This window comes from Rhopalosiphum maidis, chromosome 2 (genome assembly GCF_003676215.2).
Source record: "Rhopalosiphum maidis isolate BTI-1 chromosome 2, ASM367621v3, whole genome shotgun sequence".
NCBI lineage: Eukaryota > Metazoa > Arthropoda > Insecta > Hemiptera > Aphididae > Rhopalosiphum > Rhopalosiphum maidis.
Window position 1 is genome coordinate 77,065,834 of NC_040878.1, and position 20,153 is coordinate 77,085,986.

Below are 20,153 nucleotides of genomic sequence, written 5' to 3' on the forward strand. Positions count from 1 at the left end.
AATGTATATTATGTAAATGCACTTTATTGTAATGTTGTTTTAGCAAAACTCATCGTTTCTTCACTTCAGTAGATAACTATCCGTTAAATTGCCAAAATAGAATGTGTTCAATTACATTTATTATTGTTATTATTATAATTCTTATATACGTATACAATTTTAAAATGTTTTTACCAAATCGTTAAAAAACATTGATAGGGTCATTTTGTTTTTAATGTTTTATTTGCATCTTAAAATACATTACTACAATTTTTCTATAGCCAATAACAATATTGTACATTGTTATAATATACAATTAAATATTAATGATTTTAACAACGGCGTACCTTTGGGAGGAGGGACGATGGTGCATTCGCTCCTCGTGGGTCGTATAACATGTGTGCATTGTATTATAAACATACATTATACTATATTTAAATAAATAAAAATGACTTGTTTTAAGTATTATAATAATATATTTTAAAAGTATAAAATAGTCCAATTCTTGTGTTTCTTAATGAAATTATTGTAACTGTGACGTTAATTTTTTAAGTAATTAAGTAATCCTCTATTTTAAGAGTGGGTGAAAATATATATTATCATCCCTTAGTTATAAAAGCCTAGATACGTCACTGGATTTTAAAAAACATATTTTTTATGATTGGTAATTTGCTAATCAAATTTAAATAAAAATAAAATCCATTGAATTGTAATTAGTTAATTGTATTACTATCAAATTATCATATCATGTACTAACAGGTAATATTATACAGGTTTTAATTGATTATTTGAGATATAAATTAATACTTATAAAAGAAATTATTATATAATATATAATCGACTGGTAACTGTGATGACGATAATAGTTGAAGAATACAAAAAAATGTACAAGACATTTTACAACAAACATCAAGGCGGTGTTTAAAATAATATGTTTAGATAAAATGTTTTTATTTAATATTTTCTCTTAAATAATACACTTCTTATTTTTATTTTTGTCGTTTAAAATTAAGTAAAATTGAGTTGGATAGATTTGAGTAGATTAGGTTTCAATTAAAAAAAAAAAAAAAAAAAAAAAATATATAATGTGGAAAAATAAATGTTGTTCAACAGTTTACTCCCTCCTTCATTCAAGTAGAACGTCAATCTGGAAATTTCATAGATTTCATAAATATGTAAAGCTCTTTAGGTATTGAATTACATACATAATGCATAAATCAGAGACTGAGAATCTTGACATGAATGTACGAGTATACCATATTTTAATATTGTACATATATTTTATTATCGGGGCTGAATTTTATGGTGTCCCTAACCTTTGTGTATTTTAATATACAGATCTATGTTCAAAGGTTATCCAAGATGACTAATGGAGTAATGTGACAGTTGTTACAATATAGAGTATCATTAAGTGTATTTATTTTTATTTATATATAATTATATTACAATAATTTATTTTATTAAATGTAGTATAAAATTACAGGGTACTAACATTATTTTACTCTACACGCCCTAGTAACATCGCACATTCACATATTTGCTATTGATAGATCAGCTAGTAACAATAGTTGTATATTTGTTTTACATAAGAGTAACAATTTTTGTTAGTTGGTTAAAAAATAAGCAACTAAAAAGACTACTTACTAAAAATATTTAAGAAACAGTTTTTATTTTTGTTTTTAGGATAATTGAAACCATGAATTGACTAAAGTAATTCAAAATTTTTAGTTTTAATTTTTTTGTTATTGAGTTGTAATACTCAAAATCAATTAAATCGTGATGAATAAAATATATGCTTACCGCAAATCAAAGACGTATCGTTTCAGATACACCGCCCTGTGTGCATTTATATATGAATATATTTAGTGGAGTGGGATATACGTGTATTATATGTGTGCACGAACGACTGTGTGTGTAACGTGTCGCCGATAGGTTGCCGATGCTGTATTCCTTTGTCTCGTTACAGGCGGCAAGTCCTGTGACTGTAACAAATCGAATTTAGTCGGTTTTGAAGAGCATACAGTGAATGGGGGAAGAAAACCACGAAAAGAAGTTCTCTCGGCTTTTTTTCTGTCATCTCCGTTTATCTTCTTGCCTTGTTCGTACATATACGTATTGAACTCACCGCCACGCTAAACGAATATATCCTACATGAAAAACACTAAAATTAAAAAAAATCTATGCGTGTAAGTATAAACGACTAATCGACACAGTATGAAGGTCAAATGAGGTTATAAAATATGAATGCATATGTGCCCGAGTTTATATAAAATCTCATTGTGCGTACGAAATTTAAATACACCGAGTTGAAACGCCAATCGACGTCGTCTTCATTTCGTGCCAGCGAGTGTTGTAAATACAAATAAAATAATTATTGATAATCATCCCATAGTGCTACACACCGAATAAGAAGCACGAAAGTGGAAGATATTATGAACCATTCGTCGCTAACCGCGGTAAGTCATCGATAATATATTATACCGGGTATTTTATATTATTATATGATTATGCACATCTATCATGTTTAAGGCTATAGCTGATAAATACATTAAAACTACTGAACGAAATTTAATATTAGAGTAAAAACTATAAATTTAATAAAATGTTGTGAGAAGAAGTGTGGTTTATTTAGTATAATATTAAGAACTACTTACTTTTTATTATATAATTATAAAACATACGATTTTATCGCTATATTTTTAATAAGTAGAAAAATCATAGTATATTATTGATAGATCTCGAATGTCTTACGTCATTAAACATGCGATAAATAAACAAATAGATATATTATAACTATACAGCATACAAGTTAAAAATTGAAATATTTTAAACATATATTTCAACACTAAAAATCATCACAATGATTCAACGAACTCAGTACCAGTCGAAGCTAAAAAACATCGAGTACTATTACTATTTGTTACTTTCATCGAATCTTTTTGTAACTTGTAACCAAACTGTGTATCTTTCGTTCTTTCGTATGGGAATTGTCTCCATACAATATATCTGTATGTTCCGGTTGCATGCTAACTTATAACCACGAAATTCACATCTATTCAAAGACTAACAATGTTAGTGCTGTCACGAGTGAAGAATATCACAGTTCATCCTCGCGAGATCCATGTCCCGCTCCTTGACCGCATAAATAATAATAAAAAACATAATAACAAACACTATGGTATAATACACGGTAAACCGGACGACCAATAATAATAAAATAAATAAATAAATAAATAGATACGTCAACGGAACAAAAACACAAACTTTTCATTCACGTCGTCGTTATTGCAATTTCCAACCCCTCACTGCATGGGAATTTTGAGACGTCAAGCTCCGTCGCGCTTTCGGGTCGAATTATTCGCAAAAACAGATGACGTAAATGCCATAGACGTATACACGTATAATAATAATAACAACATCAATAACAATAATAATAATATCGTTACATCACGACGACGGGTGTAATTTGTAAGAGCTATATACGCGCCTTGTGGTAGATCGCTGAGAGGTTAGGTTCACCGGACTCGGCCACCCCGTATGAGAAATTGACGCTGGACAATGGGCGACGACACGCTTTCCCGTTTCACTGAACTTGCACTGGTTTATCACATAATATGAATTACCCAGTTTCGTGCCAACCTTAAAACATAGTAGCTATAAAACCGCACACTCGACGAATTTTTTAGATTCATTTTTCTCTTTATAACCCATGTTTTAACGGATTTTGAAAAAAAAAAACAAATAAAAACACTTATTTTTTGATATAACTAGTTAAGTGTAACTACGGAATGTATTAAATCACCAATAAATATGACGTGTTTTATAGTCTTTAAAAGTATATTTATTCATGTATTATAATTTATTAATAATTAGAGCTAACTTTGTTAAAGTAATCTATGTATATCAAATGAGAATAAAAGTCCAGAATCTAGGTTACCTACTCAATATTATGTTTGAGCTGTTAGCAGTATAGATTTGATATTGATACGCACCAAATATTTAGTAATAAATTATTATTTATAAACACGATAGTGTCAAAAACTACATCAACAATGTATAAACAATTTTCATATTTTCTTGAACTAGGATCTTATTTTATTAGTGTGCTTATAGAGCGAACTATAGCCTAGCTAATTTTTTAGATAAACCTCTATGATAGTATCATAATAATGAGAATACTCATGCAATCATCCACTATCTCGCCGATATCAATACTGAAATAGCAGATGATTTCGAAAATTGAAAACTGTAGTAAAAAAACAGTTTGAAAGAAAAAAGACGTACGCGCGATTTGTCGTAAAAATCTGAGCGTAAAAAATTATATTAAACAATTTACGACGTATACGCGAGTATAAAATAAAATAATATTACTTTATTTTATTGTTAAAAAAAAAATGGATTTTGCGTTATTATTATTATTTTTTTTTTTGTCAACATTTTTATACATATATTTTAGCAATTTCACACATCATCGGTCGAGATTTGTCACGCGTTGAGCACCTATTCCTCCGTGCGCGATGTGTCGGTAATCTCTCTAACCGTTTTATTGTTTTAATAAATATTTGAAAAAAATGTCCATGAAACTATTCTTTATAATTGAGACAGTAGAATGAACGATAACTTACAAACATATTATAATACTATGCATTTTTTAATGTATATCTATATAAACGAATATATACAGAGTTTTTTTTTGTCATTTGAACATCTTTATCAAATTCAAAATGTAAGTTGATCACAATTTTGAATGATGTTTTATAACTGTATGGTGGATCGGGTATATAATAATTGAAATCATAGAATAAAATATCTGTCAAATATTAATTTTTATGGTCGAAATTCATACTCTGTTACGATAAAAGCTACGCTAAAATGACGTCAACTCGTAAGAAAAAAATAATAATGTACCTGCCCAGAACGTTGTTATTGGATTGGATTTGACCGTGCTGAAAATTTGGATTAGTAATGTAATTTTTTTATTAGTAAACCAGGAACACTTTCTTCACATCTTTGACCATTGTTGTAAAAATCTTATGTTATGATAACAAAATATAATTAAAATTTGCGCTTGATTAATATAAATCCTACGTGATCTGTGCCACAATATTTTGGATGCTATGAAATTTCTATAAATTATATTTAAAAAAAGATATTATTGTTTAGTCATCATAATATTAATTAAGATAATAGAATTTATTTTAACGACTTCTACCAAAAATAAAGAGAATTCTCAGATTATTAAGAGACAATTCGCAGAACGATAATAAATTAAACAAAAATATCCTCTACTTATACTATATTTTTAGATATTGTTTGGTTTTTCCTATACACTGAACCTATAACGAAAAATTAATAAACAAATTTAAAAAATATATCATAGGTACTTCTTGTTTATTTAATTTACATTTATTTTGTTGAATAATAAAAATTAATACACAAACACATAATATAATGCCGTTGCGTGCTTATGGAGTAAACAACAATATACTGCTAGCAACGACAACAATGATTATTACGTATAAGTACCTACCAAAAACCGTAAAATTATCGAAAATGAGTAATATTATAGTAATGTTCAAATGTAATTTTAGAGAATATTAAATCTACATCTGCAAACGTGCATATGTTTCAAACAAATAATAGTAATATATTATGTTTCTAGATAATTAATCTAATTGTTTTAAATTAGTATAGATGACTCGATGTTTTGTAGGAGAAGGTGTTATACGATAAAAGAAACTACTCGTTGAAAACAAAAAACAATTTTACGCAATAGTTTAGTTTTACTTTAAAATCCATATAATATTTTTATTGTTACGAATCGATATCAGTTTCAATGATAAAAAATAACGTAGTAACGTACAATTTCATGACAACAATAATTAATGCTCCAGTCAGTTTTAAAAAAATAAAAAATCGAATTAAATCTTATGATTTTAGGATAAGTTTTGGTAATACATTGCGATAAATTAGAATAGATTAGTTAGTAATAGACTAAATGCGGAACAGACTTGCCAATGACCATACTAATGTTTTAATTGTTGAAATAGAGTTCTAAGATTGAACCAATCAATACGTACGTGCACGACATAATAATTTTGGCCATACTCTGAATTCGAAAATGGTACGTCCCTGGCATGACAATTTTTATAACTCACGGAGCGTATAACATTAATATGTTTTATCGTGGTTTATCTGAGATCAGTTGTTTACACATTATTATACACACGTAGGGCTTATATAAACTTAAAATAACTACCAACATTTCAAAAGTATGATAATTATGTTTTTATTTAATTATGAATTTTATACATTCTAATTAAAATACTAAAAAAATAAGTGTGTCTGTTGAAAAAATGAATAAAATTGTTTTCAATAGTATTATATATATGGTTCATTAACTAGGCTGGGAAAATTTAAAAGTTAGAAAATAATGACAAATATCTAACAAAATAGTGGGCTAGTAATTGTAGGATTTATTAGATTTATCCTTATAGTATACCAAGATAAGTTAAGAATTTGTATACTATAAAATACAAATTTCCTATTGTGTCCTGCCAAGTCCGCACCACCAAAGTAACATTAAAAAAAGTAGTTATATATTTTATTAATTTATATATGTACATTATACATATATTAGACATCAAATGTTGGGAATATTGGAAATGGTCAAAGTTATTATTATTGAATGATTTCTAAAAATAATTATCGAATTGGCTCAGCCAAGTTTTTAAATTATTTTATAAATGTATAATATTATAATACCTCTTATATTTAACCATATGAAATCACAATCATGTCAATATGTAAAATGAAGACAATAACAGATATATTTAAATTCTTGTGCTTTCATTAAATCTTGTGAGTTCAGTTTGTCTGCTTTTAAAAACGACGTGTACATTATTAAGTTATTATACTAAATAATAAATTATAAAATATATACATTGCTATATCATAATTTATAGCTACCACGGTTACTACTACGTAACTGTTTTGATGTGATGACTAGGGTTAGAATTACAGTATATTAGAATATTGATACATTAACCAATACATTGGTAATTAATTATATCCACAATTTGGTTGATACTGAATTTAATAGACCAATACAATTATTTCATTGTATATCTTAAATATTTTTGTATACTTTTAATTTTAATCAAAATAAATTTATATATTACAATTTTTTAAATATATTTTTTTAGAATTTTTTTTAAAGACAAAATTGTAAAATATATTATATTCTTATTGTGGAATTGTATTTAATTAAAAATATCTGTGATTATTTATTGTATTTTAATACTTTAATATATCGTAAATATACCTACTATTTATTAACTGACATACATGGATTATATCGAGTGAAATATACAATTTTATCTTAATAGTCTTGTGAATTTCTATCGAAGTTCTTGATATTAAATTAATTTAATAATCGTTACTAATTACCATACCAATAGCAGTATCACAATACAGTATAGGTAGATGAGGATTCTGCAAATTCGATTTTAATAACAATTTATATAAATAATTATAATATTCCATACATTTTACAAAATATATATTATATATTTGTATTACTATTAATGAGGTATGATTTTAAATTCCACTTCACCATAACATTAATTTACTCTGATTATTAGAAACTAAAATATGTATGCATTTCAGAACTAATAAATGAAATTAACTTAACATATTATACATGAACCAATCATATTTCTTGAAAATAACTTTGTGTCAATATATCAGTATATCATCGAAAATTAATTTTACTTGTAAATGTTGGGACTTTGGAAAATGTTGGCACGATAACTACCTATTTTTTTTATATTACAGTAGAATATTATATTAGCCATTAAGCTTATAAGATTTTCTACAAAATATGTTATTAAGATAATAACTTTAATTATATAATTCTAATCATAACTCATAAAGAAATCAACTTTAACTCCGAGATTAGAATATATAATATATAATAAATTCAACAATTTTTAAAGTACATTAAACTCTAATCATATATTTTTTTTAAATTGTTTGTAATTTTTGTAAGACGGTGGTGTAATGATGTATTACACAAAACACAAACATGGTTATTCATATTTGTATATTACAATAATTGATTTTTAATATGTTTTGGTATTTGCTGAAGTTATACCATGCGGAATCGTATATGTATAACAATAGTTAATAAAAACTACAGAGTAGGTACCTACACTCTCTTATCTCCAACCACCCTTACCAATTCATGTATATAATATCGTATGGCTGGTTAGGTTAAGCTAATGATTAGGTTCAAATTATATATATTACAAGAAGGTCATGAGATTATTGACGTTATTTTGAGGCTCGTGGCCCACGAGTTAAGAAATTATGGTTTTCCATTATTATCTAGGGTTGATGATATTAAAATTGGGTACAGATATTGCGGTTGTAGAGTCTGCACCGTAATACTGGTTTTTGTTACATGCCGGAAAACCGTGAACGGCGTAGTTCATCCATATAGCATACATGAAATTACTTCGGTATTGATTAGTGTGTAGGTAATACACTCTGCATTAAGGTATACCGTTCTAGAGGTATTTGAATAATAATAACCGTTACAACGAAAAACCTAAACCCTGCATCATTTCAAAAACTTGTGCTATCAGGCTGCAGCCTGTATTTTGATTTAGCCGCCGTGATAAAAATATACTTTCCATTTTCGTAGATCTGTTTGTGGCTGTGCAGTGGATGGTGCTGCGGTGTTTCCGAAGCGGGACTGCTTCCATCTCAACGGCGGCCAGTCGTTGACCCGCACTCGGTGCCGCTAGTAGACACACTGAATCACGGCCGAAATCACGTGTTCGGTTCACGTCAGCAGCAGAAGAAGTCGGCGGTGGCCGCGACGACGGTATCGGTACAGGCCCCGAATAACAGCGGACAGCAAGTGGATGGCGACCAGGATGCTTCGGATACAATTGGATTTAACTTCGGCCTGGGCTTCGGGCTAGACACACCACTTATCGATTCACTTCTAGAGCGGTTGTTGAGGCGTAAGCAACTCCTATTAGCCGCGGCCTCGGCCGCTTACCCGGGTGCCGGCAGTTGGGGCGTGGCCGGCGGCGGCGGCGGAGGTTATTTCCCAGGGACCGGCAGTCGTATTCCCATACGGTGGCGGCGGCGGCGGCGGCGTGGGTGGCGGTGGCGGCGTTCTCCCGTGGAACAGGCCCGCTGCATATCCGTTTCCGTTCGTGCCGTCCATGAACCCGTTCGGTGGCGGCGGTGGACTGGGCGGCGGTGGATGGGGTGGTTTTGGCAGTGGCGGCATCGGCGGTGGCGGTTGGGGTGGTGGTTGGGGTGGTTTTAATCCGTTATTCGATTTCGACAATGATTTTGGATGGAAGAACAACAACGCGCAACAATAAGTGCTCTCAAATATTACGCATTTAATTATTTTAATTATGAATAAATTTTATATGAAAAAAAAAAATCTGTGAGAATTTGTGATTGAGAAACAAAAATATATATAATATAAATAAATCGTTTTAAAAATTGATTAACTATATATTATTCTGAAAGAATATTAATTATATACATGTTACCGGCAATGTGTTGAATCCAGTATTATACAGAAATCCTAGGTATTCTTTAGAATGCCAAATATGAGCAGGAAAAGTATAAAATATAATACAATAACTAGGTATTCTATATATTACCTAACCTTAAGTATATATTAACGTTATCTATACACGGTTACATTTTCAAAATATTCTGGCTTTTTTAAACTATTTATAGATATTTTAAATTTTCGATTTTTCTAAGTGTTTTTTTTTTTTTGAAATGTTGATAAAATTATTTTTGGCACCCAAAAAAACTTGAAAAATTAATAAAAAGGTTTCTTATAAGTTTTTCTTATTGTAGTTTAAAATATAATCAAAAATCATTAATTACAAAATGTAATAACGATTGAAGAAGTTCCAAGAGAAAATACATTTGCCTTACGCACAATTGCAACTCAACAGTCTACAGGAACTGGAAAAGGTTTTATAAAATGCACATGCAAAACAAAATGTCAATCTAAAAAATAATATTTTATGTAGTTCGAAATGTTATGCATTAATTATATGCTGCAATAAATAATTAAAAAATAAATAATAATAAAAATATTTTAATTTAATATAGTACCTAACATAGTATTGGCGTTCAATAGAAATCCTAGAAAATGTATAGATTTCCTAGCCATAATATAAAAAAATATTCAAATTTAATACATTGCCAAATAGTTCAAGGAATTCTATAGAATGCCTTGCATTTTTCCTTTGCATTACCAACACTTTGCCGGTAACATATATAACTTAATGGAGTAACTCATCAGATGAGTAAGATATTTTATTTAATATTGTTTTATTGTTTAAGCAATTGATATAGATATACTACTTAATTACTATTAATCATATAATCACCTAATAAATGATATAATTAACTAGTTATTTACACTGTCTAACAAGAGAATATGTCGTAACCCCGTAACCAGATAAAAATCGATTCTTCTGCGCATCCCTACGCGAAACCTTGCCACCGGTTCCACTAAAGCGGGATGTAATGCGGATATGCACAGAATTAAGTATTGACATGTTCGTTTGCTATACAAGAATAAAATATTATTAATTATTAAGAGAATGTGACATTTGTTACTAGATAACAAACTCGGAACATACATAAACTTAATAACATATAATAATTTCTTTGGCTTTGGTTAAAATTATTCAATGAAATAACACCGTCGGCTTGCACTTAATTTAATAATTTTTAAAGTGATATAAATCCTAATTTTACGTTATAATCCAGTGCCTTAAAATGCCAAGATATCTATTTATGTACAATAATAATATATATTATACAGTTATGGATTTTAGATACAAGAAACAAACATAATATTATGTGTACTACGTGATATACAATACATTTTAGATGAGAAGAACAATAATAAAAATAACAACCATAATGTGTTATGTGGTTGGTACTACTGCAACGTTGACTGTGTTATAATTTATAACGATTATCTAATTACGTGTATGAGCACTATCGTGTTGATAATTAATCATTGTCCAAAACAATTAAAATCACATAACATTATATTATAGAATTATATATAAAACAATAGAAATAGATAAGTAGTTTACAAATATAACAAACGTGGTCGTGGATATATAATATATATAATCGAACTTTTTTAGAAATGTTGATGTATATATTTGTAATTTATCGGTTAAAAAATATACCTAATAAACTTCATATAATTTTTTGGATTTTATCTTTGTATTATATCTATAATAGCATCTAATTTACATATTATAATAATTATTTTTTATTTTATATACACGAAATAATTTCATTTATTACATCCAATATCGATTCAACGTGCTATTATGTCTATTCATTTTGTTCGAACATTTTTAACATGGTTAATCTTTTATTGTATTATTATAGTTATAATTAATATTAAACAATTTATAAGCATTTATTGAACATTACAATTTAGTGATAGTTATTATTTTATAAAAAATATCCTACTTACGGATCCCGTCGATAATGATGGTAGTCAACAGGTGCACGTATTCATATTATCATAATTATGCACATTTGTATACTACGTCAAATTACCATGCGTTGCTTGCAGGGAGAAGTTTATTTTAAGTATAAAAACGCATTCGATATGGTATCTAACTGGTTAAGTTAAGATTGCCCTAACCTAACGGGTTGTATTTTTATTCCATAAATATCCGTAATTAATGTGTCAATAAAGTTTTAAACAATTTTACCAAGGCGTTATGCTGATTGAAAAAAATTGCAAACTTTGTTTAATATAGCATTCATTGATGCCTGTAATTTTATTACATAATTGATCCGATTATCCATGTTCGTCGCCTAAAAAGTAGATTTTTAAAAATTTACGTTTATCGTCGGAAATTGGTAAAATTAATTTTATAAGATGATAGGATTGTCCTTACATTTTTAAAGTGTTAGCATGCATTCCGCAATTGATGACTTTTCAAGTTATTTTAAATGCAGAATTATATTTTAAAATATTTTGCCAAGAATACCTTAAGTCGACTGCAAGTTTCTAGAAAACAACTGCGACAGTGGTTTAGGCGGTGGATTTAAAACCTCCAACTTAATTTCACTATTTTTGCAATACATTCCTGGAGTTCTTATACTTTTGTACACCATAAAATGACCTTCATTGATTATTTTTTGTTCCTCAATTGTTTGTTAAATTCGTTATCACTTTATCGTCCTTACTCTTTTAAATTTCTTCTTAAATAATAAGTGTTTTAAAAGCATATTTATTTTTATTTTTACTCACTTACAATTAAATAATATAATACTATTATTATTAAATACTACTGTTGGCTATTGAGGTATACAAAATATTAATTATTAATGATATTTATATACTCGACTATCATTATATAAATGCGAGTAAATTTGTTAGTGCATTAAATAAATACATTTTATGACTCAGTCACTATTAAATTATAATTGCATTGACTAGTCTATATACGTAAATGAAAAAGAAATAATCAAGAACATAGAACACATAGAATAAACAGAATTTTTCGCCTATGTAACTCGTCTTTGCATAACAATAACTAAATATTTAAGTCATCAAAATCGGTCTAGAGGTTGAAGATTCCATAAGACACGGCCCGATATTCATTTTTATACATGAGATGAGATCAACTTCTGTGGAATCTTGTATTAAATTGTCAAGATTTTTGACCAAATGAAAATTTATTATCGATAATTAATGGGAATACAACTAAAAAAAATAATTGAATGTCTTTATAAATACAATTTTACATGTATAGAAAATGACCATATAAACATTTGAAGGAAATTAATGGTTAATTGTTTTTAAAATACAACGACATATAAAATAACGTTAGAAATAATTAATGTAATTATATACATTGTCGCAAAATTTTAATTTCAAATGGCTATAAGAATACTAATATGACTTCCCAGTAATATATGTAATGTGTAATTTTTTAAATGTAAAAACTTAAGAAAAATCTTGTAATAGATTTTAAGAATCAAAATATTTTGAAAGTTATGTTATGTGTAGGAAATAACAAGCATTTTCTAAACTATTTTTAGACAAACAAACATAAAAAAGACACACACATAATAATTATTGTAAAATCAAGACATTCATTAATGCATTCATAATATAAAATATGATATATCAAGTAATGTGCGCGAATGGTTATCAACCAATAGATTTTCAGCTGCTCATGGTCCGTATGCGTATTATGTATGGATACACGAACAAAAGAACAGTAACTTTTCTTGTCATTTATATTATACCTACATACCTGCACTGGCAGATACATCGATCATTTGTCGGTCATGTGTGTACATATATTTTATAATATATATGGGTTTCATTTTGTTTATCTCTCTCATGTCTCCTCCCCTAAACCCTCTCAAAAACAGCGACTACTAACAGGGGAAGTATCGCGTAGTGAGCTTTATACTTCCATCCAAAGTTATAATATATTGCATGACATGTAATGCAAATGCACGCGCGAAAAACCAAAGCGCAGAGTGCATTAAAATATTAGCAAAATGTTTTCGTAATTAATACACATAATTATATTACACACACATTACGCGTTATGTCAACACACATATGTCAATTAAAAAAAGTAATAATAATAATAAAACGCGTTGTGAAATAACGAAAACAGTAATGTTCAAAAAAAAAAAAAATGTCAAACAAATGTATTTTAAATATTTTTTTTTAAAAACTGTATACTATTGTTACGACAATAAGTATAAAAAAAAAAACGTTTACCCTTTTGTTATGTAGCCGTTGACGTTGGCTACATAAATACAGAGACCTATGTTTTCGGATAGCAATGCCCGTACTCTTTAATCTATGCACCTGATGCGCGCGCGTGCAGTTCGTTTCAGTTACAGTTGACCCCACAACGATATAATATTATATAATAATATAGATACATAAATATTATATTTTGTGATAAACGCCGTTCATTAATTCAACGTTTCGATACGTAGATCGTTTTTGACCCAACCGCCACCACCACTATCATCATGAAGAGATCGATCGCCGTCGTCGTCGCCGGTCGTGGGCTGACGATACTATGGGTATTCGCGACGGCCCAAGTAAGACGTGCACCTATATAATGTACGGCAGGGATTAACAATTGAAATTTTTGAAAATCCACTTAAAGAATTCAAAACGTTTTCTGGGTCTTAAAAATTTAACATTCATGTTTCCGAATAAATTAATGGCAAAATTAAAAATATCACTAAAATTAATAAAAATCTTATTTAATTAACCGTTAAAAAATAAATGTTAAAATATAATACGTCTTAAGTATGGACCCGATAAAGTTATTCGCTGACTATAGATTAATAGCTCTCTGATGTACGTATTCAAGGTCCATCATCGGCGATTCGCGATTTTAGGAACATTTTTGCGATTATTCGTCACTAACATATACCGGTTGTCCATAAAATTTATTGGAATATAACAATGATGACAATTTTCTTTAATAAATAATAATGATAGCAATATATAGTATTATATTAGCATTTTACACAGATAAACTAATCCAAGAAATACATAAAATTGAGCTTTAAAATACAAATTAAAAAAAAAATAATCATAATAATAATAGTAGTATTAAAATCTTCAAAGTTCGTGACAATACTGACAATGACCAATTTATCATATATTCAAACATTTTAGACAGTATCTGTTTAAAATATATTTTTCAACAACAATTAATTATAGTTATCTAGTTTAGCTGCCATAATATATTAAACAATTTAGCAATTTACCGACATTTTTTCTAATGAATTTGTTAAAAAGCTTTAATTTTTTAATCCTATCTTATATAATGCAAAATTATAGCTCTGTATTAATATATATATATTATATAATGATAGTATAGTAACAATCGTAAAGAACAATTTTGTTCATATTGTTAAATTGTTTCATAATATGAAACTATCCATAATACATTTATAATAACAACTGATATCTGATCACACTGATATAATAATCTATAATAATGTATATTATGATGAGCGGTGGACAATTTTTTCGATTGTAACTATTTCGTCTACAGGCCATAAATATAGGTAACACATTTAATTACAAATTGTCGTATGCTGCATTTTTTTAAAATTATATAAAGACATTTTTCGGACAGAATATTATTATAATGGCATTGTGTGTTAAAAAGATTTTTTTACTCAGACCACGTATTTTGCAATGGAAATGCATGAAATATTGGTAGAAACGTGTTTAGTTCGGTACAATAATAATACCCTTATATTGGGCCAATAACTGACGATCAAGTTAATATTTTAGTTCTTAAAAGAGTAATTCACATTATACTTAGGAACGTTTCGAGTTTATGGATAAATTAAGGTTTTGGGCAATTATAAGTGCCTATAAACTATTAAATAGAAGTAAATAATAATATTATTGTATAGTTTGTAATACATTTATCGTAAATAATTTCTGAATAAGTTATAAATGTTCATATATTTTTCGTTTAATATATGTTAGTTTACGATATTTAGTTAGTGAGTCAGGTAAACTGTTTTTTGGTTATTATTTCAACTAGGTACGTATACAGAGAAGGGGGGTTGAGGTTCAAAAAAAAAAAATAATTTTGAGTAACGAGGAAAAAATTATTTTATTATGTTGTGGAACAATTTGTATAGCTATATATTGTAACCCCCCCCCCCCCCGAATTTTTATTTGTTTGCATACCTGTTTTAACTGTGAGTAAACGTCTATAAATATTCAGCAGCTAGAACTTAAAAGGGAAATACACTTATATATATTTAAGTTTTATTTTTTCATTTTAATTTGAAGTAAGTAAACCTACTACAATTAGATAGTGTATACAGCATTGGTCAGTTATAATTATACCATTTTCAGAACAAAAAACACGTATTACAAGCATTTAATGAATCAATTAAAGTTAGTTAAATGTAAATTTAACATGATTTAGTGATCTATTATTATTATTGCATTAAATATTAGTGAACCATTAATTTAATCGATTCCTTTATACAAATCAATATAGGTTTGTATTATAATATAATCTTAGTTTTTAAACCACCATAAGCTTATACTTTTACAGGGGCGGTCAAATTGCGGCTCTTTTCATCGACGTATGTGGCTTGCGGTCTTATTTACAAAAACCAAAGTTTTAATTTTTTTTGCATACATTTATAAAAAAAAAATATTATTATTATTTTATAATTTCATATTTCGTAATTTGATATGTTTATCGGATGTTAGGTATCTTTATTATTTTTATGTTACCTACAGGTTAGATAATTTGGCTCTTGATATAATTGTATTAATATATGTGGCTCGCATCATGTTGGCCACCCCTGTACTATTACAACTACCGCAAAACCTCATAAAAAACCTTTGAATCGTAATTATGGTAATGGTGATTAATGATTATTATAAAAATATTATATGATTTATGTCTTACTACGATTGTTAAATTAAAAAAATACTGATTTAGTAGACATTTTTGCAATATAATTTTACAATGTATTATAATATACTAAACGATTTTTTAAACGTATAATATTTAAATACTTCAATTATACATAAAAAAAAAAAATTAAATAATAGGTACTCTTACTGGATCAAAAACTCGATGATACAAATCGTATAATATTGTATAGATATTATACAAAATTATTCACCGTGCATGCTTATTTAACATTCTTAATTTAACTTTAATAATACGTTTATTCAAATTCTAGTATTTGAATATTTTAAGAATGTTAAGGACCCTTTTTTAAAATTCTGAAATTTGGAAGTGATCCATGGCGATTTCAACTAATTTTTACAAATTATAATTATTAACCATGTACATTGTAAATTATTAAGTAGATCAGTTTTTTAAAATATTTTTATGTATTTAAATCAAAATTTGAACGATTAATTATTTAGTTATTAATATTTATAATAACTCAAATTAATAAGGATAATAGTTCTTGAAATTTTTTCATAATAATTAAAATGTATGTATTATTTAATTTAATACTACTTTCCTCAGACAATTTTTAAAAATTTCAAAATGTTATTAGTATAATATTAATTACATATAATTTCTGATAATTTTCAATCACCTACTATTATATCTTTAAATACATTATCATGGACCTATTACTCTAAGTAAACAAAATTCATAAGCTTAAAAACTACTTGTTTGAATTTAAATTTAGATACATAAATTTTTCCGAAAACTCATTTTGCTTAACAATTTAAAAGATTGATTATCACTAAAAAAAGTTTAAGTTGCCATATATATACTTATAAATTTCAATTACCAAAATTTAAATAAGTTAATTTTTAAAGGAAAATACAAGAGATTAGAACACTTTGTAAATCATCTTATGGACCTATACTAAATATAATATAAAATAACTTTGGACATGTCATAGGACATTTGAATGAAAATTCGGAACAAACATGTGTAGACAGAGTGCTCAATATGTATAATATTATAATTATTTTAGTAGTTATATAATTAACTATATAATTATGTAATTAATACAACAATGAACAAATACAAATAAGATATAAAACGCGTATCGCAATGTCATGATTTTTTATTGCTCTAAACTAGAAAATTTTATACAAATTAATATTACATTATAATATCGTTAATATAATTGTAGTAGTGCTCACAAAAACGACAGTATGGTGGAAGAACTAGGTGTAATGAAAATATAATTAAAAAAAAAAATTTAGATCTCGTCCGCAACAATTTTGAGTGGGCATAACTGAGGGAAATTGAAATTCCAAATAAGGCTCAGTCCCCAATATGTTAACAACATCGCAAATTTCAAATTATTTCCTTTTTTTATTATTTTTTAAACGATTTGCCATTTTTAAATATTGTATTTAAAACACATTTTTTTTATATCAATTAATACTTTTGTTGTTATTGATGATCAAATATGCAAGCTTATATAGTGCATGATTTTTATATTACTTTTGTAAATATTTTTATTATTATGTTATTAAAAATTAAAAAATATTAAAATAACGTGTTCACAATAATAATATTAATAGTATTAAATAAAAATAATCACTATGGATTGTCTGTTAGCTTAAAATATAGTCAATGTATTCAATATGAAGTTAATTAAAAATAATATTTATTTATATTATATTTATACAACTATCTACATCTATATCAAATTTATATAGATTCATACTCTTGGTTATTTTATTTTTATTTTATATGAAAAGTTATAGGAAATAAAATGCTAATGGAAAGTTAATTGTTATTTTCTTAAAACATAAAAATGTACATAGATATTATGATTGTTTTTAAATAAAAAAATGGTTTCCCCACAAACGCTATTTCGCAGGTAATGTGTGAAAGAGCCATTGATGAAGATTCAGAGGTGTACAAAGCGATCAGCGAGAATAAGGAAGGATTGGTAACCCATATGATCACTACTAAAGGACTTGAAAAGGCTTCAAGACAGTTGCATATGTCCCCGCTCAGAGTTACTGATATAAATCCAACGGTAGATGATGAGGATGTTACTGCAGCTGAAGAACAACCACGTAATATGCACCACCAACGTCTACGTCCATTAATGCCTACTTACGTGGTACCGAATGAGGAAATACAATACAATACCAAAACAAAAAATGACGGTGAACCAGAAGTAGAGATGTCACAAGCAATAAATGACCTTCCTGAAATCGGCAACGTTGAGACGATGGCGACAAGACGTGACGATGAAAGCGCATTCGCAAACGACGACGAAGAAAGCAAAACATTTGGAGACTATACTTACCGCTCAAATTTGGTTACCGAACGGCCGAAATTAAGACGCGTCAGGTCTAAAAAAAGGACTACCATGGTTTAGTTATAAGTCCCTACCACAGACAAGCGGATATTACTGACATTTTATATATGATTATAAACACAATATAAATAAATAAAAAAAAACTCCAACTACTTCAATACCTAATATAATATATATTTTATCCTAGAACTCATTTTACATAATCAATATATCCAGTGTTGGTCATTATTTAGTTAAATAATTAGTAATTGTTATATTGTATATTATACGTTATACAAATAATAATCTATATAATGTAGATAAATAAGTTTATTTTGTCTGTGAAAAATATAATATGAAATTAATACATTACAGAACAAAATAATAATGAAACTGAAAATTTGTTCTATTATTTAATAAATACTACAGGAATCACAGGTTAAAATATCTTGTTTAGCACGATCGTAAATCCATAAGTATTAATATATTATAATGTACCTATAGTTAAATTTTAAGTTTTTATACTATCTACCTAAACATTCATTTTTTTAAATGTAAACTTGTTTAATAATTACCGCTTATCTTACAGAACAATATGTAGTGTTAATGTATCTTAAAACGATTGCCACTATTTTTCAATCATATTAATTTAAACGGAAAATCTTTATAAGTCAATATTCTAGTTTATAACTAGAAACCGTTCATAAATATGATATAATGTGCACAGTTAAATACAATTATTTAATATTATTAATATTATATATTATATTATATTATAATATATTATTATAAGACTATTATCGTTTTCTAAAATAATTATAAACAGGACAGAAACTACAAATATTTTATTTTAAAGTAGTCTAAGTTCCTTCGCCACTCTCATCCCCAAAAGGCTGAAAAGGAAATGGCATAGAACCTATAGAATAAAGGTAAATTAAATTTAAAATGAGTTATATTATTATTACTTGAAATGTTTGACTAACCTAATAAATCCAAAATACAAAATACAGGTAGGTATCATATTAATGTACGATTACTTATACGGTAGATTCAAACATGTTATATTTGATTACTTCAAATTAATGACGTTGTATATTTTGTTTTTAATTTATTGTAATTACTATATAATTATACAAAAATCTCAAACCAAATTCAAAAACCAATTTAATGTATATTTATTAAATTAGTAGGTGCTCAGTACTAAATATATAATCATGTATAACATTAAATTATAGCCTGTATAATACTCAGATATTTATACCATTTAAGAAAAGTTGGTGGTACAATTTTTGTTTTTTTTTTTTCAAACG

At 27.3% G+C, this 20,153-nt stretch overlaps 1 protein-coding gene and 1 pseudogene across 1 annotated transcript; both read left to right on the forward strand.

Moving 5' to 3' along the window:
- The first annotated feature begins 2,131 nt into the window (after positions 1-2,131).
- LOC113554346 lies at positions 2,132-9,722 on the forward strand (annotated as a pseudogene).
- A 4,160-nt stretch (positions 9,723-13,882) lies between these two features.
- On the forward strand, positions 13,883-19,022 carry LOC113552937. The gene is made up of 2 exons (XM_026955978.1): positions 13,883-14,151; positions 18,415-19,022. The coding sequence occupies exons 1-2, from the start codon at positions 14,080-14,082 to the stop codon at positions 18,922-18,924; spliced, it is 582 nt and encodes a 193-aa protein (XP_026811779.1). The 5' UTR covers positions 13,883-14,079; the 3' UTR covers positions 18,925-19,022.
- The last annotated feature ends 1,131 nt before the right edge of the window (positions 19,023-20,153 follow it).